Below are 26,470 nucleotides of genomic sequence, written 5' to 3'. Positions count from 1 at the left end.
TGCATTCCTCCATGTCCTACTGATCACTGTGTAAGACCTACCTTGATTGGTCCTTTGGAAGAGTGACAACTTGCAATTGTCTACATTAAATTCCATCTGCAATTTTTCAGCCAATTTTTCCTGCTGGTCCAGATGTTATTTTAGTGTTTGCAGTAAAGAATGCCTTAATTATTTTAACTTCCTGTTCTAGTGAGCATATTCAGGATGTTTGTTGTTTCTCTCCTTTGTATGCTGTCTCATCTGCTTTCTTTCATTAAAGACTGGAACTATAGTTCAATATCTTGGTGCCTTTTGTCTGGTTATTCCCTACTTGATAATGGATTTGAGTTTCTATTGTACAAGACTGTGACTGACCTTTATAGTTTTTAAATGTGCTCTGTAAATGATTGTATTTTATAAGTTATTAGCATATACCCACAATTATTAACTCTCTCAGTACGCAACCTTTTCCATTGGAGGTTGGAATCATCACCAGAATTCCCCAGACATGGAACTACGACTCCCAGGAGGCCGCGGACGACGGGTGAATTTTCGCGAGAGTTTGGCAGTGACGTAGAGAGGAACGAACTTGTGAAGAGTTGTTGTGGTAACGGTTTTGCAGGTGGAGGCTGTGTGTTTGAGGGTAAAAAACACTCGGGATGTCGGAGACCGACCCAAAGACGGTTCAGGATCTGACCGCTGTGGTGAGTGGGTAAGGCGGAGGGAGGCAGGCAGAGCCGTGGTCAGGCTGGGTTGAGGCAAGAGCGACGGCGAACGTAGGCCGCTCCCCACTCCGCGTCTCTTTCACATTTGTTTCCTTGGCTGCAGATTCGCTCAACCGTGTCTTGCGACCAAGGAACTGGGGCTAACACAACGTGTGCAAAATAATTTGTACGTTGGAGTATTTCTGTAAGGGTTTTAGAGAAACTGCCATTTAATATGAACAAATTTCACGTCACATGCCGGTGATAACAAACCTGATCCTGATTCTAATGTTGTAAAATACGGCCCGGTCTCCATATTTTTATGCACAATATGCACTTCCGCCAGCCGAGTTTTTTTTTAAACATAGTGGGCTAACGTGCAAATTTGTTTTTGAATACAGTATTTTGTTTTGGTAAATAAAAAGAACCATATCCAAGTTTGCTGGCTGTGGATACAATTCTTTGCTACCTTTCTGAAAGATGCATTTCCCTGTAGTTGATTATCTGTGTTTGTGGTGGTGGTGTCTCAAAATTATATGCCTTGGGTATAAAAGGGATCTATATAGGATTATGCCAGACATATAGCACAAAGTGGGATGCTTGGCCCAGCCAGTGCACGTTGGTGTTTATGCTCCTCTTGGGCCTCATCCTCTCCATTCTTCCTTCTCCCTCAAGACTTTGCAATTTTCCTTTGAATCTGTACCATTACAGTTACCAGTCTAGATTCCTTGACTAGTGTCTCTCAAATCACTGTCTTCCCACAAAAAGGAAGATATGGGTAGTGGACATAATGGAGCATCACCTGCCTGTTCCCCTCCATGTTGAATATCACCCTGATTTGGAAATATAATTGTCTTTCTACATTTTCACAGAATAAATCCTGAACTCCTGATCCTAATGGTATTATGGAATTACTTCAGTAATGCGGGAAGGTTCTTCATCAGAAATTTTTCCAAGTCAGTTAAGGATAAGCAGTTATAGAATCAAATAACCATATAGCATGGAAACAGACTGTTTGATTCATTGTGCCCATGCTGAACATTAAATATCTATTCGGTCAACGTCATCTTCCAGCACTTGGCCCATAGCGTGGTGAAGTTTCAGATTTTAAATACTGGAATGTTGTGAACTACCTATCTCCACCACTCGGGTAGTGTCTTCCTTTAATCCCTTCTAATTCTTCTTTAACTTAAGCCTTCAGGTTTTCAACATCTCTGCTAAGGGGAAATATTTCTCACTATCAGTGATGCCTATCTATGTCCCTTATAATTTTGTGTTCCCATTAGGTATCCCATCTGCTCCAAAGAAGACAAATCTAGCCCATCCTGGCAAAACCCTAGTGAATCAACTCCAATTCCCTTAAAGTACAATTACGTCCTTCCTAAAATGTGGGTGGGTACTCTACTCCAGTTACAGCAAGTATTTTGTATGACATAACATCGCTGGTCTTGTATTCTATGGTCTGCTTAATAAGGTCATCGACTTGTTGTATTATCTTCAGGGACCTTTGGAAGTTTATACAAAAGTTCCTGTGTTTCTTTGCACTTCCATTGTGTAATTTCAATCTTCTCATCCTCCAAGTTCTTACAAATGCAAATAATTAGCCCTCCTATAGAACATTTTGTTCAGGGTATGGATTTTTTTAAATGATACACTTCAAGTTGGTAGGGGGAATATAACCTAATACAACTATTATTGAGCTGGGCACAATTTTATGACTAATGATAACATTATCTTGACTCTTTAATAAAAATTAATTTGCCAATTTTCCTGATTTCCAGAGTACTTCAGCAATGCACAAAATAAATGATATCCTGTTGAATAGACACTATTCCAAAGCAAATTGTTTTACATATCTAGAATGGTAGAGTGTTCCAGTGTGGAAATGCACATATTTTGCTTTTATTTACAAGACTTCAATTAATAGAAGTCTTCTTACGTTGCCTCTGAATGCAAAGTTTCTCATTTTGAATATTTATTTGCCTAATTACTCTGAAATGTACATTACATTTCACCTGAAGCAAGCAAGCAGTCATACAAGAAAACCAAATGAATATGACCATAGTTGATGAATTCTTTCCTTATTGTTCAATCTTCACTTATAATCTGGTTATTATTTTGATAAATGTATGCTGCTCTGTTTTCAGGGCCAATACCCCTTTCCTCAGATGCAGTATAACAAGGGTTGATATTTCCTTAGTTTAATGTCTACCTCTTATATTCCATTTCACTGCTCCATTAGTCTTTTTGATAAAATGTCATGGAAATTATTGAACTATCAGTATAGACTCAACTAGATCTTTACTGTTTTAACTTTTTTGTTATTCCTTTCCGTTCCTTGTGGCGCATGGGGCAGCAACCTTGCTGTATTTTTAGCATTTTTCTCTTTATTACAAGGCCCAGTTGCCAGCTCGACACTCAGATCAGCACAGATGGAAAGCATGCAAGGTGCTGACCAGATTTGAGCCCAGGACCATTTGCCTCAGTCTGTTGTGGATGCTACTACACCACCATTTTCTTTTTACCAATTAGAAAATACTTTAGTCTTTTGTTTTAGTCCATAATAGAATAACATCAAAATGGAAAAGCATTAGGATGGGGATGCTATGTGAACCTTTCGCCAGAGCATCTGCAATGTTCTTGATTCTTCCCTGAAATTTCTTTTGTTCTTGTCACTTATGTTCATTAACAGATTTATCCAACTTACTGTGGGAAAATGGTTCTTGGCTCTCTCTGGTCAACTTTCCGTAGAACTCAAATCTTCGGGGGTAGTTTTGTGTATTTCCTTTTTGCACATGATATGAAGATGTAAGCAATCAAAATATTATAAATATTCATATATTGTCAGGCTGTTAATTAAATTAGGCTCAGACCAAATCTAATTTGGCTCCCCTTGGTTGTTCAAGGACACTGTTATTAAGCTATCCTGATAACACAGGTATAATCTAGTCTGTTCCTAATCCATATTAAATTTAAAATCCCTCATTAACACTGCTGTCTGTTTCTGTAGACTTGTTTAACCTCTTCATTTCCACATTTTTGCTGCATAACTACTACAAGGTGTCCATATACAATTGCCTTAGGAATCTTAAATATTTCTTTGATTCACAAACTAATCATAACCTTTGAAGTGATTTCATTGCTATTCCTACCACAGCCCCACCCCCACCCCAGAACTTTTCTCACCACCATCATTTTCCTAAATTCAAGGACATATTGCAGCCTCGTGTATTTGGTTCCCTTAATACCGAGCCACCTTGTTGAAGTTTTAGTGATATCTGCCGTGTTATACTCTCCAAACTGAATATGCATCTGCAGTTTATTCATTTGTTTCTTGTATCTCAAGTACTTGAGTGACTGCTTGCTTGTGCTGTAGATCCAAAATACTCCTTCTGATCTAATGCTTGTCTTTTGTTCCTGTTATTTTAATTCACATGTTTTATTTTTCCCATTGTCTGTTGAAATGGAAATATGTTTTCTATTAGACTGGTCTCTTTTCATTTTGTTTTACAATCAACATTGTGACTGCGTTTTAGGCATCCCTCTCTTTTCTGTACAAGTACGCACGTAGACAAGTGGAATAACCCCTGTTTCACTCCTGATGTAATGATGCCTGAAATAGAACCCCTCCCAGAGCTATGGGAACATATATATGTTTTTTTTTAGTGTTATTATCTGTTCTTCAAATTGCAAATGGCCCAGGTAATAATCCAGAGATTAATAACAGTAAGGTACAGTTCTTTTAATTCAGCTCCTTTTCTTTAGTATTCTCCAAATACAACTCTTACTGCTAACCTGCTTTCCTGTAGGTTCAGGCATATCGTGCAGTACTGGACTATTTCTTCTGTTTTGATTCTATGCATCTAGAAACAAAGAAATCAAAGGATCCTTTATTTGTATTTTTAGTTCTTCTACTGGAAGATTGACAGGATATGGAGAACATCTGTAATTTCAACTCCTTTTAGTATTTTCCAGCCATGCAATGTTACTTTATTCTAATTCCCTCATAGTAGTTTGATTTTCCTATATTGAGTCTGTATCTGTACCTTACCTGCTCATTCTCATCATTTTCTCTACATCCTATTTGCGGGTGCCTAGGAAATTTCCATATTTCTTCCTCAATTGTGCCTTCAGTCCAAAACCACTGTGAAATACAGATATCTCATACACGGTTATTAATACTTTTGTCTTTTAACTTTGACTTGTTTATGTATTGTAATTACAATTCAAGGAGAATATTTCTCTCATTTCTATATCTTTGTTTTGTCTATCAGAAGCACAGTCTCTGTGCTCCGTTGTTAGTTCTTCAATATTTTTTCCATTTGGTCAAGCATGATACATCTTCTAGAAATTAGTGCAGACAGGTCTTGCTTAGCCTAAGTGCCTATTATGATCAGTGCTCAGTGATCACACTGGTTTCTGAGTCAGATGATTTGTACATTTTCAGTAGCAGTCAAAGATTTGGTCGTAATCTAAGCTGCCATTTCAGAGGAGAATTTAGGTACTATTAGTATGTCAGTTGCCTGCCAATCGGAATGCTTTCCTATTAGAAAACATAGAGCAAGTTTTGGCATTTTTAATCAGCTCAGGGTCCTAAAACATAATTCATCTGTATTTTGCAGGTTACCACACTCCTCCAACAGATGCAGGACAAATTCCAAACAATGTCTGACCAGATCATTGGTAGAAATATCCTTGCTTTTAAAGGCAAAGTTTCAATATGTGTACTTTTAGCTCTCGAACAGGGATGTGAGGAGCTTTGAAAACAGTTTCTGTGCTGCAAGTGCTTTGTAATTCTGTAATCCACATTTATCATGGCACCTCAATTTTGTGTTTAATTTATATAATATGAATTTTGTGCAAACAGAAATACTATGTAGAATAGTAAAACCTTAAAGGAAATTTGGTGCGATAAGCATCCTAAGAGCTCTCAAATTGTGGTAAGGTTTGCTTCTTAAGCTAAGGATCTTTGAATGGTATCTGAAACCCAATACATTTTCATTGGTGGCTCTGTGGGCTTTCTTTAAACAACAGAAGTCTTCAAGAATTGATGTAGCATAGTCATAAAGTTCTGATGAAGAGAATTTATATCTAATGCAAATGCCTTGATAAATGTGATACACTGTTGTCAAAATAGATGAGGAAATTTTAAAAACAGCATTAGTTAATTAAAACCAATGGTGAAGAATTTAAAGGGGTGTAAAACTGAGCACCACTTTGCCAAGACTTCTTAAGGAAGTGGCTGTAAAGACAGTGGGTGCTGTGGGTTCATTCTCCAAAATGCCATAGTTTTCAGAATTGCTCCATCCTAATCTGTTACAACCAATGTGAACACTTTACAAAGTGTAGTAGAGAAAATCAACACGCACAACACGCTGGAGGAACTCAGCAGGATGCTGCACCAGGAGCACTGGAAACAATAGATGACTCCAATAGAAGTGTTGCTTCACCTGGAAGGACTGTTTGGGGCCCTGAATGGTGATAAGAGAGGAGGTGTAGGGACAGGTGTAGCAGTTACGCTTACAGGGTTAAGTTGGGAGATCCATGGGGAGGGACGTGTGGACCAGGGAGTCGCGGAGGGAATGATCCTTGCAGAAAACGGAGAGGGGTAAAAAGGGAAAGAAATGCTTATTAGTGGGGTCCAGTTGAAGGTGGTGGAAGTTGCGGAGGATAATATGCTGAATCCAGAGGCTGGTGGGGTGGTAGGTGAGGGGAAGTGGAACTCTGTCCCTGTTGTGGTGACAGGAGGATGGGGTGAGGGCCAAAGTGCGGGAAATGGTGGAGATGCAGGTAAGGGCATCATTAATGATGGCAGAAGAGAAACCGCGATCCTTAAAGAATGAAGACATTTGAGATGTCCCAGAACGGAAAGCCTCATCCTGGGAGCAGATGCAGTGGAGATGGAGGAATAGGGAATAGCATTTTTGCATGTGGCAGGGTGGGAAGAGGTATAGTCGAAGTATTTATGAGAGTCAGTGGATTCATAGAAGATGTCAGTGGACAGTCTGTCTCCAGAGATGGAAACTCAGAGATCGAGAAAGGGGAGAGAAGTGTCCGAGATGGACCAAGTGAATTTGAGGTCTGGGTGGAAGTTAGAGGCAAAGTCGTCAGCATGGGTGCAGAAAGCGGCACCAATGTTGTCAATGTAGTGAAGGAGAAGTTGGGGAGCAGTACCAGTATCGGTTTGGAGCTGAGTTCCTCCAGCATGTTGTGTGTGTTGCTTTGACCCCAGCATCTGCAAAGTATTTTGTGTAGCAGGGAAAATACTGGAATCTTTTAAGTGGCTTGGAATATAATAATAAGACTAGGTAGAATCAAAATAGATTTATGAAAGGGAAAACTTGTTTGATAACTTTTTTAAAGGATGTAATTCACAAAATAAGTATGAATTGATGTGTATTTAGATTTTCCGAAGACTTTTGATAGATGCCACACAATTATTACATGACATTAAATTGCATCATAATGTAATTTAATATATTAGATATGGAGGTAATGTATTATGGGTTGAGGAGTTAATGTTTTTGAAAAATGGGTTCTTTGGTTGAACTGTAAATGGTAGGGTGCTGCAGAGTGTTTCTGGGACTACAACTGTTCACAATCTATATCGAGGATTTGGGTGATGTTTTCCAATTTGTTAATGATACAAAGCTGAGTGGCCAAGTTGATTGTGTGGAGACTGCAGAAATGCTTCTAAGAATGTAGACAAGCGATCAAGAATGTGGTAAATTCAATATAAGGCAGAGGAAGAAAAAGGTTTTTTACTTTGTCCAAAGAAATGTAAAATATATTTAAGTGGTTATCAATTGATGAAACAGTCTTTTTCAAAAAGATCTAGATGTCCTTGTGTGAGGCCTTCTGTTTGTCAGGCGTGACTATGGACTTTGCTCCATTGCTTTCTAAGTAACATGCAAGCCATTGCAGCACATTATGGAGAGCAAGCTGTTGCCCATTCAGCAGGGACCCCCTCTCCACACAGCTGATGAATCCAGTGCGATGGCAGTGACTGATACAGTTTGACACCAGCAGCCTTGCAGGGGTTGCCAGGCAGCATTGAACAAAACTTAGGACTGTCTTAGAGATTCCACCTCCAGAGTTTTCCTCTGCGTGTACTCCAGAAGTGTTCCCCATGAGTAGGTTGCAACTACAAGGCAGTGGAGGTTTGAGATCAGTTTTCCTTCCCTCAGATGAGCTGCCAACAATGGGTGACAAGGCCCATCAGTCTGAAGCAACTGTTTTTCAGGTGCCAGTAACACACCTTTGCTCCTTCTCCTGTCAGCAGAAATCATTCAGTCCAGCTTAGTAGCTAAGCCACTTGTAAAGCCAGGAGCTGGACTTGGTTGTCAGAGGCTATTTGAGATGTTTGCCATTGGGTGCATTTAACAGATAGTGGGAGCTACCTGTTATCCTTATGTATGTACTTGAAAGTTAACTTGTTAGTGCAGTAAGCAATGAGGATGGTGAATGTTAGATTGGCTCCCATTACAATAATATTTGAGTGTGGGTGTAAAGATATCTTCCAGTAAGATTCCTGAACTTCTCTATCCCAGGGAGCTATGGAGCATTGGTAGGTGTTTGGATAAAGGGAATTGAGGGATGGGGTAAAATGGTGGAAAATGAATGTGAGGTAGAAGATAGTGATGGATGACATGTGTCTGTTTGTCTGTTCAAAGGTTGCTACAAAAATTTGTAAGTTGCGGGAGGGTTGATGTTCTAAGGGACCTGGATGTTCTTTGTACATGAACCTGTGAAAGCTATGTAAATTGAGTAAGCAGTTAGGAACCAAACTTTCTTTGTAATTCTGAAATTGGGTTTTGGAGTGATTCTAATGATTTTTATCTAATCTCTGAATTTCGGTTGCTTTTTATTCTTCATAGCATTTTCCATGATTTGATGACATTCCTTTATTGAGCAAATATTTAATGTTCCCTAAAAATATAAATGCTTAAAGAATTAGACTTCCTTGACATTTTTCACTCGATGAGATGAGTGCCCGCATTGATGACTTGGAGAAAAACATTGCTGACCTGATGACACAAGCAGGTGTTGAAGAAATCGAAGCAGGAGAAAATAAGGTAAGTATGAAGTTTTTAAAAATCTTTGAGTCCTGGTCTGCTTCTTCCTCTTGGAATGAGTCAACTTCAAATAGTTCAGAGTTAGTTGGCTGTTTTTCTTCAGTTAATTCTGCATAATCAATAGATAAACATATATCAGTATTCAAAATAACCCAAGATTCAAAATTAAAAAAAAAAATCAGTGCATCCATTCAATAATTTAATTTGATAATGCCACTGTGTGCCAGGAATCTTTGTCTGGAAGTACTGGCGACTGTAAGAGGCAAATACAAAAAAAAGTTAATTATCAGTAACAAACCACTGTAGTTTAATTTTTATAAATAATGAATACAGCTTATTTCATTATTGACTTGCTTCCTCTTTGCTGAGGGTAGCTTGTGTTACATTAGCATAATCCTTAACTATATGCATCATTTTCAGATGAATACATTCACCTGTACTTTTGATGGAATCACTCACTCACCATTGATATAAGCAATACACACAAAATGCTGGTGGATTGCACCAGGCCATGCAGCATCTATAGGAAGAAGTACAGTCGACGTTTCGGGCCGAGGCCTTCGTCAGGACTAACTGAAAGAAGAGATATTCAGTTAATCTTGATGAAGGGTCTCGGCCCGAAACGTTGACTGTACTTCTTCCTATAGATGCTGCCTGGCCTGCTGCATTCCACTAGCATTTTGTGTGTGTTGTTTGAATTTCCAGCATCTGCAGATTTCCTCATGTTTGCGATTCACCATTGATATTCTAGGATTTATAGTGAAAATGCATATGTGCATTCATTGGGATGTATTTCATTTGTGATGCTGGTATTACATGCAAAAAACAATGCCCACCTGTGTAAGACAGAAGCAGCTTCATGTGGACCAGTGGTGCAACTGGTAGAGGGTCTCCTAGCCTTCAGTTCCTATATAATGCAGATTTTTTCACATTTTCTCTAACCACATGGTTTCCCCTGAGTGGTTTCATCTCATATCCCAAAATTATGGCAGTTGCTAGGTTACATGACCAGTGTAACTTCACTGCAGTGCTAGAATCTGGGGTTGGGGAAGAGCTGATGGGAATGTGGAAAAACTCGTTAGGATAGTGTAGTGTAAGTGAGTACTTAATATTCAGTGTAGATCCGGTAGGCCAAAGGGTCTGTTTCTGTGCTGTATTTCTCTGACACAGATCATGGATCTTTATCAGGACTGGAAAAGAAGGGGGAAGATGCCAGAATAAAAAAGGTGGCGAGAGGGGAAGGAGGACAAGTTTGAAAGTGATAAATGAAGCCAGGTGAATGGGGGAGGGAGGGATGAAGAAAGAAGCCGGGAGGTGATAGGTGGAAAGGGCAAAGGGTTTGTAAAGTAGGAATCTGATAGGAGAGGAGAGTGAACCAATGGAGAAAGGATTAGTTATTTTTACTTAAGTTAAATGTTAACTTTTTAGTGAACTCAAAGCCTGAGCCTCCACAACCGTATAGGTAGAGAATTCCAAACATTCACCACCCTTTGAAAGAAGAGCATTCTCCTACCAAATGGTCCTAAGTGGCCTACTCCTCATTTTAGTTCTCGACTTATTGGACAAGGGATATTTCCTCCCTGGAGCTACCTTATCTATCCTGTTACAAATTAAGAGCTTTATAAGGATCCAGGAGATAATTTTTATTCCTTTAAAGTTCAGAGGTGTCTACTTAGGTGAAGTCTCCCCATGTATGGCAAGCCTGTCAACCTGGGAGTTGGAGTATCTGGAATTTGTCTCTCTCCCTGGTTTTTGATGAAGAGTCAGAATCAGGTTTAATATTATAAATAATATAAGTATGTGTGTGTGTGTGTGTGTGTGTGTGTATATGTGTATGTATGTGTGTACACACACAGTGTGGGACAAAATACTGAGGAAGAGTTCATGGGTTCAGTGTCCATTTAGAAATCTGATGGCGGAGGGGAAGAAGCTGTTCCTGAAACATTGAATTGTGTCTTCAGGTTTCTGTATCTTCTCCCTGATGGGAACAATGATAAGAGGGCATGTCCTGGGTGGTGGGGAGGCTAGTGCTCATGATGAAATTGGCTCAGTTTACATTTTCCTGCAGCTTTTTCCGATCCTGTGCATTGACCCCTTTATACCAGAGGGTGATGCAATCAATTACTGCAGGCACATATGTTAAAATTTGCTAGTGTCTTTGATGACATGTCAAGTCTCCACAGACTTATAATGAAACATCACTGCTGTCGTGTCTTTGTAATTGCATCAATAGGTTGTTCCCAGGATAGATCTTCAGAGATGTTGACACCCAGGAACTTGAATCTACCTACACTTCACTTCTGATCTCTCAAATAGGACTGGTTTGGCTTCCCTCAACTTCCCCTTTCTGAAGTACACAATCATTTATTTAGTCTCACTGAGGTTTTGTTGTTGTTGCAACACTACTCAACCACCTGATCAGTTTCACTCCTGTACAGTACTTCATCATCATCTGAAATTCTGCTACCAATAACTCTGTCATCAGCAAATCTGTAGATGGTATTTGAGCTGTGTGTAACCACACAATCACTGGTGTAGAGAGAGTAGAGCAGTGGACTAAGTGTGCATCCTTGAGGTGCATGAGATTTAACTGTCAGCAAAGAGGAGATGTTATTTCTGATCTGCACAGACTATAGTCTCCCAATGAGGAAGTCAAAGATCCAGTTTCAGAGGCCCAGGTTTTGGAGCTTGATTATTAGAACTAAGGAAATGATGGGGTTGAACGCTGAGCTGTAATCAGTAAGCAGCAGCCTGATATGGATCAACTGGAGAATAGTAATATTTAAGGTCAAGTAGGGAGCCTGTTGGCTTATTGTGACGATGGGCAAATTGCAGTGCGTCCAGGTCCTTGCTAAGGCAGGAGTTGACCTATAACCTAAATCACTTCATCACAGTAGATGTGAATGCCACTGGGCAATAGTTGTTGAAGCAGCACGCCCTGCTCTTCTTGATTGCTGGTATGATTGTCACCCTTTGAAGCAGGTGGGAACTTACAATTGAAACAATGAAGATGTCCTTGAACACTCCCGCCAGTTGTTTGGCACAGGTTTTCAGAGCACTATCAGGTATGCCATCAAGGCTTGACATCTAGGAAGGGTTCACTCTCTTGAAAGATATTTTGTCGTTGGCCTCTGAGACATTAATCACAGAGTCACCAGATGTTGTAGGGATTCTCAAGGTTGTAGTTTTTTTCTCCCTTTCAAAGCATGTAGTGACTTCATAGGAGAAGTCAGAGTGTGGTAGTGTAAACTCCATTTCCAGAAAAGTTGGGATATTTTCCAAAATGCAATAAAAACAAAAATCTGTGTTATGTTAATTCACTTGAACCTTTATTTAACTGACAAAAGTACAAAGAAAAGATTTTCAATAGTTTTACTGACCAACTTAATTGTATTTTGTAAATATACACAAATTTAAAACTTGATGGCTGCAACACACTCAACAAAGTTGGAACAGAGGCATGTTTACCATTGTGTTACATCACCTTTCCTTTTAATAACACTTTTTAATCGTTTTGGAACTGAGGATACTAATTGTAGTAGATTTGCAATTAGAAATTTTGTCTATTCCTGCTTGATATAAGACTTCAGCTGCTCAACAGTCCGTGGTCTCCGTTGTCTGATTCTCCTCTTCATGATGCGCCATACATTTTCAATAGGAGATAGATCTGGACTGGCAGCAGGCCAGTCAAGCACATGCACTCTGTGTCTACAAAGCCAAGCTATTGTAGCCCGTGCAGCATGTGGTCTGGCATTGTCCTGCTGAAATAAGCATGGACGTCCCGGGAAGAGACGATCCTTGATAGCAACATATGTCTCTCTAAAATCCTAATATACGCCTCAGAGTCAATGGTACCTTTACATACATGCAACTCACCCATGCCGTGGGCACTGATGCACCCCCATACCATCACAGATGCTGGCTTTTGCACCTTTCGCTGATAACAATCAGGATGGTGGTTTTCATCTTTGTCACGGAGAACTCGATGCCCGTTTTTTCCGAAAACTAGCTGAAATGTGGACTCATCTGACCACAGCACACGGTTTCACAGTCATTTGGTCCATCTGAGATGAGCTCGGGCCCAGAGAACTCACCGGCGTTTCTGCGTAGCATTGATGTATGGCTTCCTCCTTGAGTAATACAGTTTCAAGTTGCATTTCTGGATTCAGTAATGGACTGTGTTAAGTGACAATGGTTTTCCGAAGTACTCCCGAGCCCAGGTGGCTATAATTGTCACAGTAGCATGATGGTTTCTTAGGCAGTGCTGCCTGAGGGCTCAAAGATCACACAATTTCAACAGTGGTTTCCGACCTTGCCCTTTATGCACTGAGATGTCTCTGAATTCTCTAAAGCCTTTCACAATATTATGTACTGTAGCTGTTGAAAGTCCTAAATTCTCTGGAATCTTGCGTTGAGAAATGTTCCTTTTGAACTGACTAACAATTCTCTCACAAATTTTGGCACAAAGGGGTGAGCCACAACCCATCCTTGCTTGCAAAGACTGAGCCTTTGATGGACGCTACTTTTATACCCAGTCATGATACCTCACCTGCTACCATTTAGCCTGCTTAATGTGGAGTCTTCCAAACCGGTGTTACTTGAATATTTTGTGCACTTTTCAATCTTATTTTAACTCTGTCCCAACTTTTGTTGAGTGTGTTGCAGCCATCAAATTTGAAATTTGTGTATATTTACAAAATACAATTAAGTTGGTCAGTAAAACTATTGAAAATCTTTATACTTTTGTCAGTTAAATAAAGGTTCATGTGAATTAACATATCACAGATTTTTGTTTTTATTGCATTTTGGAAAATATCCCAACTTTTCTGGAAATGGGGTTTGTAGATGGTTGCCTTTCTGATTGGAGGCCTGTGGCTAGTGGTGTGCCATGGTAATCAGTGTTGGGTTTGTTTTTATTTGTCATGTATATCAATGGTCTGGATGATAATCTTGTAAACTAGAACAGCAAATTTGTAGATGACACCAAGATTGGGTGTGTAATGAATAGTGAGGAGAAGTATTATAACTAGCAACAGGATCTGGACCAGCTGGAAAAATGGGCTGAAAAATGTCAGATGGGATTTAATGCAGACAAGTGTGAAGTGTTTCCGTTTAGGAGGACAAACAAGGGAGAACTTGCATGGTGAGTGTTAGGACACTGAGGATTGTGGTAGAACAAATGGATCTGGGAATACAGATTCAAAATTCTTTGAAAGTGGTGTCACAAGTAGATAAAGTCAAATAGAATGTACTTGGCACATTGGCTTTCATTAGTCAATGTATAGAGTATTGGAGGTGAGATGTTTGGAGGATTGTTGTTAGGGTTTTGATCATCAACCTACAGGAAAGATGTCAATCTGATTAAGAGTGCAGAGAAAATTTAAAAGGATGTTGTCAGGACTTTAGGACCTAGGTATAGGGAAAGGTTGAAAAGGTTAGGCCTTTACACCCAAGTATAGGAAAATAAGGAGGATAGATAGAGTAAATGCAAGCAGGCTTTTTTCCAGAGTTTGGGTGAAACTAGAACTAGAGGTTATACATTAAGGGGAAATGTTTAAGTAGAACATGAGGTGGAATTTCTTCATTCAGAGAGAGTTCAGAATGTGGAACAAGCTGCCAGCAGAACAGGTGGATGCAGATCTGATTTCAGCATTTAAGAGAAATTTGGATAGGTACATGAATGGAAGGGTTATGGAGGGCTAGAGTCAAGGTGCAGGTCGATGGGACTAGACAGATTAATAGTTTAGCACAGACCAGAATGGCCAAAGGGTCTATTTCTGTCATAGAGTGTCCTGTGACTTTTTTTTCTCTGGAAGATACTAAACTGTGTATTAAGTAGTTAGCAATCCACTGAATATTATTCTGTTATCAAAGACTTACACTAGTAAGCAAGCTATACTATCTCCGATTAGCCTTCAAATATTGAAGTTAAGGTCAGTGGAAATGTGTAATAGCCCTCAGCTTCGCAGTCTGTAAAATTGGACGTACTGATGAGCTGTAAAATCAAACATGTTTAAGGTCACAGATCTTCTATTTAATGATGGTGAAAATTGGCTGTGGTAACTAGTTTACACTGAATACTCTGAGGCGATGGAAACATTAGTTTACTTGGGTGACACTGTCCTTAAAGTTGTACTTTAACATTCTAGAAATGTGTTCAAAACTTGGATATTTTCGATGGTAATGCAGACTTTGGATTGTAGATCTATGCATCATAATTCCAGTCTTTTTCTCCAGTTATGATATTATTTTCCTTATACAGGCTCCGAAGTAACCTGATGAGGATGATAGAAGATTCTTTTTCAACAAACGCCAGTTCAGGTTGATTACTTTAAGAATCTCTGCTGTGTTAAAGTACATTTTTTAAATCAGTTATAGGTGTGCTTACAGCTCTATTTGAATTTTTTTTGTAAGGAAACACTTTTATTGCTTGAAATATAATTGATATTAGCAAATTATAAATTTGTTCAAAAATTTGAATATCTGGTCTTGCAGTTTTTCTTAGACAATTTTGAATAGTCTAATTAAAACTCAATTTCTGATTACGTTTATTTGCATTTGAATTATTTGGACTGCATTTTTTATAAACCAATTTTGTAGTAGATCCAGTTTGTATATTTAATGCATTATTTTTATGTTTTTGTCACTTGGAATGTTTAGTAAGAGTAAACAGATAAACAGTCACATGAGTTTTATCTTTGGCATTAAAAGTCAATGACCTGTTGTCTTACGTAAAATAACATAATTGTTGGCAATTCTTGTTCCTAAGCTTGCAGTTATAATTGCTATTAGTTTGGTGATGCCATGTTGGGCTTGTTTTCATGGTGATGCCATATTCCATTTGCCATCTTGTGCTTGTACAAAATGTTTATTGTCTTAGAAATTGCTCAAAAATGTGATTAACTGTGCTCAAGTTGCATCCATGGTTATCTGATTTTTCTTCCTCATTGTTAACTCTAACCATCTTAATCATATCTGATTTGTGATGGGAACATAGTATTAATATCGAGATATCTTAAATCAAGTGACAAAAAGTCCATTGTTTTTCACTGTAACTATTCCATATGTGAATTAGTATTTTTGTTTAAGATTTCACAGCTCTGTTGTACTGTTTTACTTGAATGCTTAAGTCCTTTATTTGACAGCTGTATTTCATAACTTAACTAGTGGCACGTTGTGATTAATTTGGATATTCAAGAAAACACGTCTAAATTATTATAGCAGAATTACTGATAACCTTTCATAATATTTTGGTTAAGCATCTGTACATGAATGTTAAAAAATGTGTTTTAAAACAATCACTTTATTGTCTAATCTTAAATATTTATACCTTGAAAATTGAGATGTTTGAATGTTGACATTTCACTAGCATATTTCCACCCAGTGATTAAACAATGGATGCAGAGATGAAATAAAATGTATAAATCATTAATCCATCTGTAAGCATGCTCAAAGGCTTGAACACATTGGTTTGTACAGTTCTATAAGCTTTAGAATAAACTAATAAATTTATTGTTACTACATTGGTTGTATTGACTGCTCTCCCTGTTCACCACATAAAACTGAACTCGGAACTTGTATTTAGAAAAACAACATAGAACACTGCAGCACACTGCAGACCCTGCAGCCCATGATGTGGCAACCTTTTAACTGACTGTAAGATCAATCTAACATAGCTCTCCACTTTTCTATCATCCACGTTCCTATCTGAGTTTCTTAAATGTCCCTAATATAGGCAGCCTCTACTGTCACCTCTGGTGTTCCACACATTCACTACTCTCTATGTATTATGCTTCCTCATATTAGCCATTTCTGCTCTGGGAAAAAGTCTCTTTGACTATCCACTCAATCTACGCCTTATATCAAGAGAGTTTCAATACTGGTAGAATTTTAAATCTTGTGTATGTTTTAGTTTTTCTTAGTGTTTTAACCTTTAGAGAAAGGTAAAACATGCAGCACACACAAAATGCAAAATGCTAGAGGAACTCAGCAGGCCAGGGAACATCTGTGGGAAAGAGTCAATGTTTCATGCTAAGACATCGATTTCTCGATTTCTGATAATTCCCCCACCCCTCACCCTTTCCCATTCATGTTTCCTCTCTCTCCTATCAACTGCCACCTTGTACTTCTTCCTCCCCTTTCCCCCACCTTCTTACTCTGACTTCTGTTCCTTTCCAGTCCTGATGAAGGGTCTTGGCCTGAAACATTGACTATTTACTCTTTTCTATAGATACTGCCAGGCCTGCTGAGTTCCTCCAGTATTTTGTGTGTGTTGCTTTGGATTTCCAGCATCTACAGATTTTTTATTGTGGTTGTTATAAAACATATGGGTTAATTTCCTCAGCAACTGGATATTTGTTCTTAATTGTTGAATAGTTTGATTTCAGTTTTTTTTAAAAATGTTTTTGTTTTTCTGCAAAGGTGTTTATTATTGACTATTGATTGAGATTGAAGATTAGATTTAAAAACTAATTCCATAAACTCATAGAATATGTGAGAAGAGTTTGCAGTATTATCTATATTTGCAGCCTGTTCAGGGATCATGTTGATGTATTTTGCTGTAAATAAAGTTAAAATAAAGCTAAATATATGTATGTATTTACGTATGTGATTACCTCTGCATCCTTTGAGCACCATTTATAGATTCACATTAACAAGAACTTTGCATATTAGTTTTCAGAGCACATCTCTGAATTGTCTCCATCTATCCAGAATTTATTCAAATTAATCATTTTTGCCTATGATCTCATAAAAAAGCAGTAAAGGTCGCCTGTGACAATGTCATTAATTGGTTGAATAAATGCTATAAAAATGACAATTTTACTGAAATTTTTATACACGTTTCAAGCTGTTCCATCCTTTTTCCCAGAAACATTTTTTGATAGAATATATTCTATGATCCTGTCATATATCTGGAATAATAAGAGTTCTAGAGTGAGGTAAGTTTTATTGCAAAAATTAAAAAAAGATGGAGGCTTGGCATTACCAAACTTTAAATTTTATTACTGGGCAATTAATAGTCGTATATATTACTTTTTGGATTCACTGTATAGATAATCAGGACTGTCCTTCATGGTTGGACTTGGAGGAGAACTCGTTAAGGGGTTTTCTTTGGCTTTTTTTACTGGGAGCTCTTCCTTTTTTGTTTTCTAGGATTGGTAGACAAGTTCTTAGTCCCATTGTTAGACATACATTAAAAATTTGGTTTCAGTTATGCAGATTTTTTGACTTAAATAACTTTGTTCTTTCTAGTAAAATCCATCTTAACTAATTTTAAATCATCAATTTTGGATAAGGCCTTTTTAACATGGAGAACTAAGGGAATAAAAACTTTTCTAGATTTGTTTTTAGAGGATTGCTTAGTGTCTTTTTCGCAGCTAGTGGATATATATGATATATCTAATGCACAATTTTTTATATATTTACAAGTCAGGGAATTTTACGTGATTTGTTACCGAATTACCCATTTGCTCATTTACCAAATATGCTAGATGTTATCTTTCAGCTTAAACCATTTCAAAAAGGATTGATAGCCATTATATATAAATGGCTATTGAATTTACGAATGGTGTCTAATGATAAGGTTAAACGTGCTTGGGAATTGGAACTTAGAGTCACTTCCAGATGATCAGTGGAATAAAATTTATCATTTAGTTAACAATTCATCTATCTGCTCCCGTCACTTCTTGATTCAGTTCAAGATAGTGCATATGTCAAAAGGTAAACTAGCGCATATTTTTTCTAGTATAAATCCCACCTGTGATAGATGCAACACTGACACTTAACACTTAACTCATATGTTTTGGTCCTGTATAAAGTTTAAAAAATTTTGGAGAGATGTTTTTAGAATGTTATCTAAAGTCATAGGTTTGGACTTACAACCTAATTCATTTACGGCAATCTTTGAGATTATTCCAAAGGAAGCAGAAATGTTCCTGCTTCCGCTCAACGCATGATAGCTTTTTCAACTTTATTGGTTGGGAGAGCTATTCTGTTGTACTGGAAGGATCCCAATCCACCTCCTGTTTTTTTTTCTGGCTCTCCTCCATTATGTCTTGTGTAAGTTTGGAGAAAATTAGAAGACAGAGGATTGATACATCTTTTAAATTTGAGCAAACTTTGTGGCCTTTTATTCAATATTTTCATATGATCTAATTTTTAAAAACTTTTTCAGTTAATCTTATTTTCTTCTCCGCGAAGTTTTAGATTTGACCAGAAGGATTTTTCCTTTTTTTAAATTGTATCCTTAAAATGGACTGCCCAGTCCCCTTTTTTTGTTTTAGGTTAGTTTAGTGGAGTTTTTTCTCAATAATAGAAATTTTTGAGTCTTTTTTTTCTATGAATTGTTAAGCAGAGTTGTAGTTCTTTATATTAGCTTAATATGATACTGTATATGATTTTGACAGTGTATATTCCTTTGTACTATTATTGAAATATGTATTTGAGATAACTTCTCCTCTGACTTGTATTTATCCTTGTTCTCTTAAATCAATAAAAAAAATGAAAATGAAAAAGCAGTAAAAAGAACCTTGTGTCTTTGAAACAGCCCCTTTGACCCACTGTGTCAATGTCAACCATCATTTAATCTGTCTGTATTAATTTCATGTCCCTCTTTGCCTTGTTCATTCAAGCATCTGTCCAGATGTTTATTCAAATGTTCTACTGTCCCTACCTCCCCTACTTCTGGTAACCAAAAATTAGTGGGAAGTTCAAAGATTGGGAAGCTTTTAAAAACCAACAGAAGGCAACTAAAAAAGTCATTACGAAGGTAAGGATGGAATAGCCAATAATATTAGAGGATTTTTGCATCAGTCTTCACTGTGGAAAACACTAGCAGTACGGTGGAAGTTCCAGGTTTCAGGGGGCATGAAGTTTGTGAAGTTACCAGAACTAGAGAGAAGTTTCTTGGGAAACTGGAAGGTCTAAAGGTAGATAAATTGCCTGGACCAGATGCTGACTTATCCCAGAGTTCTGAAAGATATGGCTGAAGAGATCATGAAAACATCTTCCAAGATTCACTAGATTCTGGAATGGTTCCAGAAGACTGGAAAGTTACAAATGTCGCTCTACTCTTCAAGAAAGGAGACGGAAAAGAAGGAAACTGTATGCCAGATAGTCTGACCTCAGTGGTTGGGAAGATGTTGGAGTCGATTATTAAGGATGAGTTCTCTGGATACTTGGAGCCACATGATCAAATGGGCCGTAGGTAGCATGGCTTCCTCAAGGGAAAAATTTTGCTTGACTAATCTGTTGGATTTCTTTGAAGAAGTAACAAGCAGGATAGACAAAGAATTAGTTGATGTAGTGTACTTGGATTTTCAAAGGCTTGTGGCAAGGTGCCACTCATGAGGCTGCTTAACAAGCTATTATCCCATGTTGTTAAAGATTCTAGTATAGATAAAGTAGAGGCTGATTGGCAGGAGGTAAAGAGTGGGAAAAGGGGAGCCTATTCTGGCTGGCTGCCAGTGAATAGTGGTGTTCCACAGAGGTCTGTGTTTGGACTGATCCTTTTTGCATTATAGGTCAATGATTTGGATGATGGAATTTATGACTTTGTTGCAAAGTTTGCAGGTGATATGAAGGTAGGTGGAGCGGCAAGTAGTTTTGTGGAAATAGAGACGCTACTGAAGGACTTAGCCAGATTAGTGGAATAGCAAAGAAATAGCAGCTGGAATACAGTGTTGGGAAGTGTATGGCCATATCACAAGGAAATAGACTCTAGGTAAATACTATCTCTAAGCCTCTCAGAATTTTACATATCTCTATCATGTCATCTCTGTCTCCCTTGATTGAGGAAGAACAGACTCGTGCATCTTCACTGCACCCTCTGTAACTTAATCATCACTTTCCTGTAGAGTGGTGACCAGAACTGCATATAATACTCCAGCATTTCCAACATCTTGTACAGCTGTAATGTGCCAACCTCATTCTTGTACTCACTACCTCAACCAATGAAAGCGAGTATGCCATATTCCTTCCTTAACCCCTCTACCTATGTTGCCAGTTTTGGGGAATTCCGTACTTGTATTTTTGAACTAGGATGAAATTGTATTCATTATGCTAAAACACCAATTGTAACTATGGTGGGTGGCATGTGTAGATTTATGACAGTTGAAATTTGGTTCAACATTAGCTATGGACTAGAATTTGTAGCCAACAATGCAACATTACTTGGTACAATGGAAATTACAACAGGTGGATTGCACAGACTTCTAGCTAATTCATTTGGTTGTGTCATCGAGTACAAATGTGCAGCTGATAAAAGTATATAAGAACTTGAATTAATTACGTCTTGTTTCATATTTCATACATTTGCAATGAATAACACAGCAGACTGTACATGAACAGAAAATACATTTCAAGTAATAGCATCAAGACTCAAGTATTAATGGCATGGCTTAAATTATCATTATCTTGTTTGTGATTATACACCAAAGCAGCTTTACACTGAACATAAAAATATTTTGCACAAGAAATAACTTGACCTCTGAATTCCAAAGTTAAAGAGAATTTTTTTTCTTCTTCTGTGTCCTTCTCTCTCTGTGATCAGTTTGGATAGGGGAAAGAAACTATAATACGAGGAGTGATTGATAAGTTCATGGCCTAAGATAGGAGTCAATTTTAGAAAACTTAGCACATTTATTTTTCAACACAGTCCCTCCTACATTTACACACTTAGTCCAGCGGTCGTGGATCATACGAATCTTGGACCTCCAGAAAATGTCCACAGCAGCGGTGATTGATAAGTTCATAGCCTAAGGTAGAAGGAGACGAGTTATACAGCTCATTACATGCACATGCAGTTCAACTCAGGTTATGCAGAAAGTTAGTTAATAACTCATCGGGCTGATTGATAAGTTAGTGGCCTAAGGTGGATGAGTTATTAACTTCAAACTTTCTGCATAATCACTCATTAAGAGTTGACTTGTATGTTCACAAAATGAGATCTGTATAACTTCTATCTTAGGCATGAACTTATCAGTCACCCATCTGTGGACACTTTATGCAGGTCCAAGATCCGTATGCTCCACGATTGCTGGACTGTGTGTGTAAGTGTAGGAGGGGACTATGTTGAAAAATAAATGTGCTAGGTTTTCTAAAATTGACTCCTTCTACCTTAGGCCATGAACTTATCAATCACCCCTTGTATGTTCAGTCAATTTTTTTTTTGCAAAGCTCCAATCTACTAATAAATTCTCCTGTTGTTTATGAATCATTGATATGGAATCCTGCATGGTTCAGAAAGCTAATGAAAAATTTAGGAGGCTGGGTGGAATTTTGCAGCTCATTAAAATATGATCATTATGGAAGACAGTTGAAAGTAAAAGCATTATCAGTAATTCTTCTTCAGTAATTATTCGTCCATTTGAAATAGGATTTTGAGTTTTAGGAATACAGATTATGAAAAAACTAAGAAGCATATGAGTTGGTGTCTTGTGCAGTAAAACACCAATTTTGTGCAAGAGCCAAGGATGATCCAGCAATGTTTATCTTCCCTCAACAGCCAAGATTCCATCTGTACAAGATGATGGATGTTGATTCCCAATACTTGATGGTGGATTAACCTTTTCGGAGCAATTTATGGAATATTGCTCAAAGAAATAACCTCGACAGTGTATGGTATCCAACCGGAACTCTACAACAAACTTTCTGCTCACAGTTTCTGAACTCAGCGGGCTAGGCTGTATCTATGGAAAAGAGTAAACAGTCGACGTTTCAGGCCGAGACCCTTCATTAGGACTGGAAAAAAAGATGATTTTCTGCTGATTTGATTAAAAGGAGGCAACATTCCTGCTGAGGGACTTTTTGTCCTGCATGAAAGATTGAGGAGTTTCAGGAGTTAGTTATATATAAGACAAATCTTGCTTCTACAATTAATGCTAGTATACTAGTTTTAAAAATATCATAGACAAGTACACACCAATGAAATTAGAAAGTGATTTGCTATAAAGTTATTTTCACTTATTTAAAAATAAATGAGCCTCATGCATCTGAGAACATTGGCATTAAACAGACTGTGATAACCTATTTTCAGCTATACTAATAAATTTACATCAGGTTAACACTTATAAGAACTTTATTTGATTTAATACAGGTAGTTAAAAGCAGTTTCATTCTAAGATGATGTGTGACTACTAATTTATGAAAGATGTTGATAGTGAATATGCAGGTAAATTTGAGTACTAGTTTAAGCCACTGTTTTTTTCAAGTGAAACAATGCATTTCTGAATCTGATTATGTGCAGATTACTAATTATACACAATCTTCACCCGCCAAAACACCTTTGAAGAGCATCTCGATATAAGTTGCAGGATATGGCCACTGGGAATTTCTGGTGATGACCCTATCGGATTTCAAAGTTCAAAGTAAATTTATTATCAAAGTGCATTTATGTCACCATATACAATCCTGAGATTCATTTTCTTTGTGGACAGATCCAATAAATCCACGGTAGAACAGTAATCCCAATAGAATCAATGAAAGATGCACCAACTTGGGCGTTCAACCAGAGTGCAAAAGACAACAAACTGCAAATACAAAAAGAAAGAATAATAAATATCAAGAACATGAGATGAAGGGTCCTTGAAAATGAGTCCATAGGTTGTGGGAACATTTCAAAGATGTGCACTGATGGCAAGTGATTTAATGTTATTGGAAAGTATGGGTTCCCACAATATGGGTGTCTGCAGAATTTGATAAAAGTCTGTTGTAGAGTTGTGGATGTAGGTACCTGTGTAGTAACTGTTTTCAGTGGCTTAGTGGGGGATAAAGCATAGTGTGTCAGATACACTGAAATCAAGTTGGTATTGCTAAAGTTCAGATTCACTTATATCAAGACATATAGTCACGTAAATTACTTAATTGAAATTTGAAATATAAACTTTAAATCTTTCCAAGGAAAGTGTATCCTTTTTTCATTGATTAGAAAACTGATAGTAGAAGAACCTTGAGGCTTGAACATTAATGATATTTTCACTTCATTGTATCTATTATATCTTCCTTCATTCAAAATACCACTCATGAGTCATCTATTTTTAAGCTGCTATTTTATTTATGATTTAATTTTTACAAAAAACTTAATCATTAGTGGTCAAGTGGCAGAAATGTTAATAATTTATGAAATTCAGTTTAACTATTCAGTTCTTCAGACTGCATGATTGAAATCGGCCAGACTACTTCATTTAGAGCAGAATGACATTTACTAATGAATTCATACCTTTAATGTCTTGACTGTCTTTATCTGAATGCAAATTGCCGTGAACACCTATGAAAAGCAACTTGACATGTGAATGGATAGAATGATATCACTGGGAATGCTTATATTTTGTATTTTCTCTGCAGGTTCTATTAATATCCTGGCTTAAATTCAGTGAATAAAGTTTATTTACACTTTTTTGTTTCTTCCATACTTCAGTAAATAGCTTTTATACCTCATTCTCAGATTGTGAAGAGAGGATCTTAAAATTGGCTGAGTAACCCAATGAAAATTATACCACCTAAAAAATAATCTCTTCTAGCCAACATTTCTATCACAAATCCTTGTGGGTGACTAGCCCTAATAGGCAGTCTAGTAAAAATCTTTCCCTCAATGCCAGCAAAATAATGGAGCTGGTAAATTGAGTTAAGAAAGTGGGAAGATGTATATGTCCCCTGACTGTAACAGTAGTATTCAAGTGGCGATGGTTGGAAGTTTCAAGTTCCATATACCCATAAGTATAAAAAACAATTTGTGTTGGTTCAGCCATGTGAATGCTAAGGTCAAAAAAAGCACATCAATGCCTCTGCTTCCCCAGAAATCTAAGGAAATTCGGCATGTCTCTTATGACTCTTACTACTTTTATAGATACTCTATAGAAAGCATCCTATCTGGATGCATCATAGCTTGCTATGGCAAACGCTCGACACAAGACCACAATTTATTAAAGAGAACGATGAATACAGCTCAGTCTATAACACAAACCAGTTTCCATTGACTTTGCTTTGGAGTACCAGATGTGAATCCTGGCTGATGTGTTGCCTTACTGGTGTCAGTGTTGGGGTCAAGAATATCAAAGAATATTTATAGAGTGTTCTGAAAGATGAAGGTAAGATTAATGTAAAATATAGTTGATTTTCAGAAGTACGATAAAAAGAAAGAAGTGATCCACAAATTTAGAGATTTAAGTCACAGGTTAAAAGCAGAATCTCTATAATGAATAAATGCTTCTCAGACTTCCAGCTGGGAATAAGTAACCTGTATCTGGCTGCAAGCCCAAGAAGAGTTTATTCGTCATATACACCAGGAAAGCACTAGATCCTTCTCGGCTGTCTATAATGTTGTATTCTCTGGCTTACTTCTGGAGCCATATACATTAAGTATAGGCAATGCAAGAAAGGTCAGAAGAATTAATGTAGGAGGGAGCGATTTAGATTCCTGGGTCACTAGGACTGTTTCTGGAGGAGGTAAAACCTATACAGAGGGTAACTCTCCGTAACTTCCGCCACCTCCAACAGGATACCAAGCACATCTTTCCCTCCCCCCCCCTCCGCTTTCTGCAGGGATTTCTCCCTACGTGACTCCCTTGTCCATTCGTTCCCCCCCCCCCCCCCATCCCTTCTCACCGATCTCCCTCCTGGCACTTATCCTTGTAAGCGGAACAAGTGCTGCACCTGCCCTTACACTTCCTCCCTCACCACCATTCAGGGCCCCAGACAGTCCTTCCAGGTGAGACAACACTTCACCTGTGAGTCGGCTGGTGTGGTATACTGCGCCTGGTGCTTCCGGTGCAGCCTTTTATATATCAGCGAGATCCGACGCAGACTGGGAGACCATTTCGCTGAACACCTACGCTCTGTCCGCCAGAGAAAACAGGATCTCCCAGTGGCCACACATTTTAATTCCCATTCCCATTCTGGTATGTCTATCCATGGCTTCCTCTGCTGTCAAGATGAAGCCACACTCAGGTTGAAGGAACAACACCTTATATTCCGTCTGGGTAGGCTCCAACCTGATGGCATGAACATTGATTTCTCTAACTTCCATTAATGCCCCTCTTCCCCTTCTTACCCCATCCCTGATTTATTTATTTCCTCCCCTCCTTTTTTTTTCTCTCTCTGCCCAACACTCTTTGCCTGTTCTCCATCTCCCTCTGGTGCTCCCCTCCTCCTTTCTTTCTCCCTAGGCCTCCCATCCCATGACCTTTTTCCTTCTCCAGCTCTGTATCCCTTTTGCCAATCTCATTTCCAGCTCTTAGCTTCACCCCACTCCCTCCTGTCTTCTCCTATCAATTTGGATTTCCCCTCCCCCTCCTACTTTCAAATCTCTTACTATCTTTTCTTTCAGTTAGTCCTGATGAAGGGTCTTGGCCGGAAAAGTCGCCTGTGCTTCTCCCTATAGGTGATGTGTGGCCTGCTGCGTTCCACCAGCATTTTGTGTGTATGTTGAAGTTGCTGTTGAGTTCCAAGGATTAGTGGTTATTGCCACATCAGCAAGATCTTGATTTGATCTGGTGTGAATACAATGCTTGTGATTCCATTTTGCACTGGCATATATGCTTATACACTCAGTTTATTAGGCACACCTGCACGTTAAGGCAAAAATTTAAACATCAGGATGGGGAAGAAATGTGATCTAAGTGACTGAATGATTGTTGGTGCCAAGCAGGGTGGTTTGAGAATCTCAGAAACTGCTGAATTGTGATTTTCATGCACAACAGTCTCTAGAGTTTAAAA

General features: G+C 38.1%; 1 protein-coding gene and 2 long non-coding RNA genes across 3 annotated transcripts in view; all 3 read left to right on the top strand.

Annotated features, from left to right (window-relative positions):
• The window catches only part of LOC132406982 (uncharacterized), a 143,607-nt gene that overhangs the window by 15,779 nt on the left and 101,358 nt on the right, over positions 1–26,470 (top strand). The window lies entirely within an intron of this gene.
• Positions 527–16,281, top strand: hsbp1b (heat shock factor binding protein 1b). Its single transcript, XM_059993157.1, has 4 exons — positions 527–683; positions 5,306–5,372; positions 8,661–8,758; positions 15,021–16,281. The coding sequence occupies exons 1-4, from the start codon at positions 639–641 to the stop codon at positions 15,030–15,032; spliced, it is 222 nt and encodes a 73-aa protein (XP_059849140.1). The 5' UTR covers positions 527–638; the 3' UTR covers positions 15,033–16,281.
• Positions 690–3,855, top strand: LOC132406983 (uncharacterized). The gene is made up of 2 exons (XR_009516326.1): positions 690–870; positions 1,970–3,855. It is a non-coding gene; the product is annotated as an uncharacterized LOC132406983 (long non-coding RNA).

The sequence above is a fragment of the Hypanus sabinus genome, chromosome 17 (genome assembly GCF_030144855.1).
Source record: "Hypanus sabinus isolate sHypSab1 chromosome 17, sHypSab1.hap1, whole genome shotgun sequence".
NCBI lineage: Eukaryota > Metazoa > Chordata > Chondrichthyes > Myliobatiformes > Dasyatidae > Hypanus > Hypanus sabinus.
The sequence above is the reverse complement of the archived record's forward strand: the minus strand, read 5'-3'. Positions and strand labels throughout refer to the sequence as shown.

Coding starts and splice junctions, on each gene's coding strand:
- hsbp1b (XM_059993157.1), top strand. CDS start 639: ATGTCGGAGACCGACCCAAAGACGGTTCAGGATCTGACCGCTGTG. Junction 684..5,305: donor TTCAGGATCTGACCGCTGTG/GTGAGTGGGTAA, acceptor TGTATTTTGCAG/GTTACCACACTCCTCCAACA. Junction 5,373..8,660: donor TGACCAGATCATTGGTAGAA/ATATCCTTGCTT, acceptor GACATTTTTCAC/TCGATGAGATGAGTGCCCGC.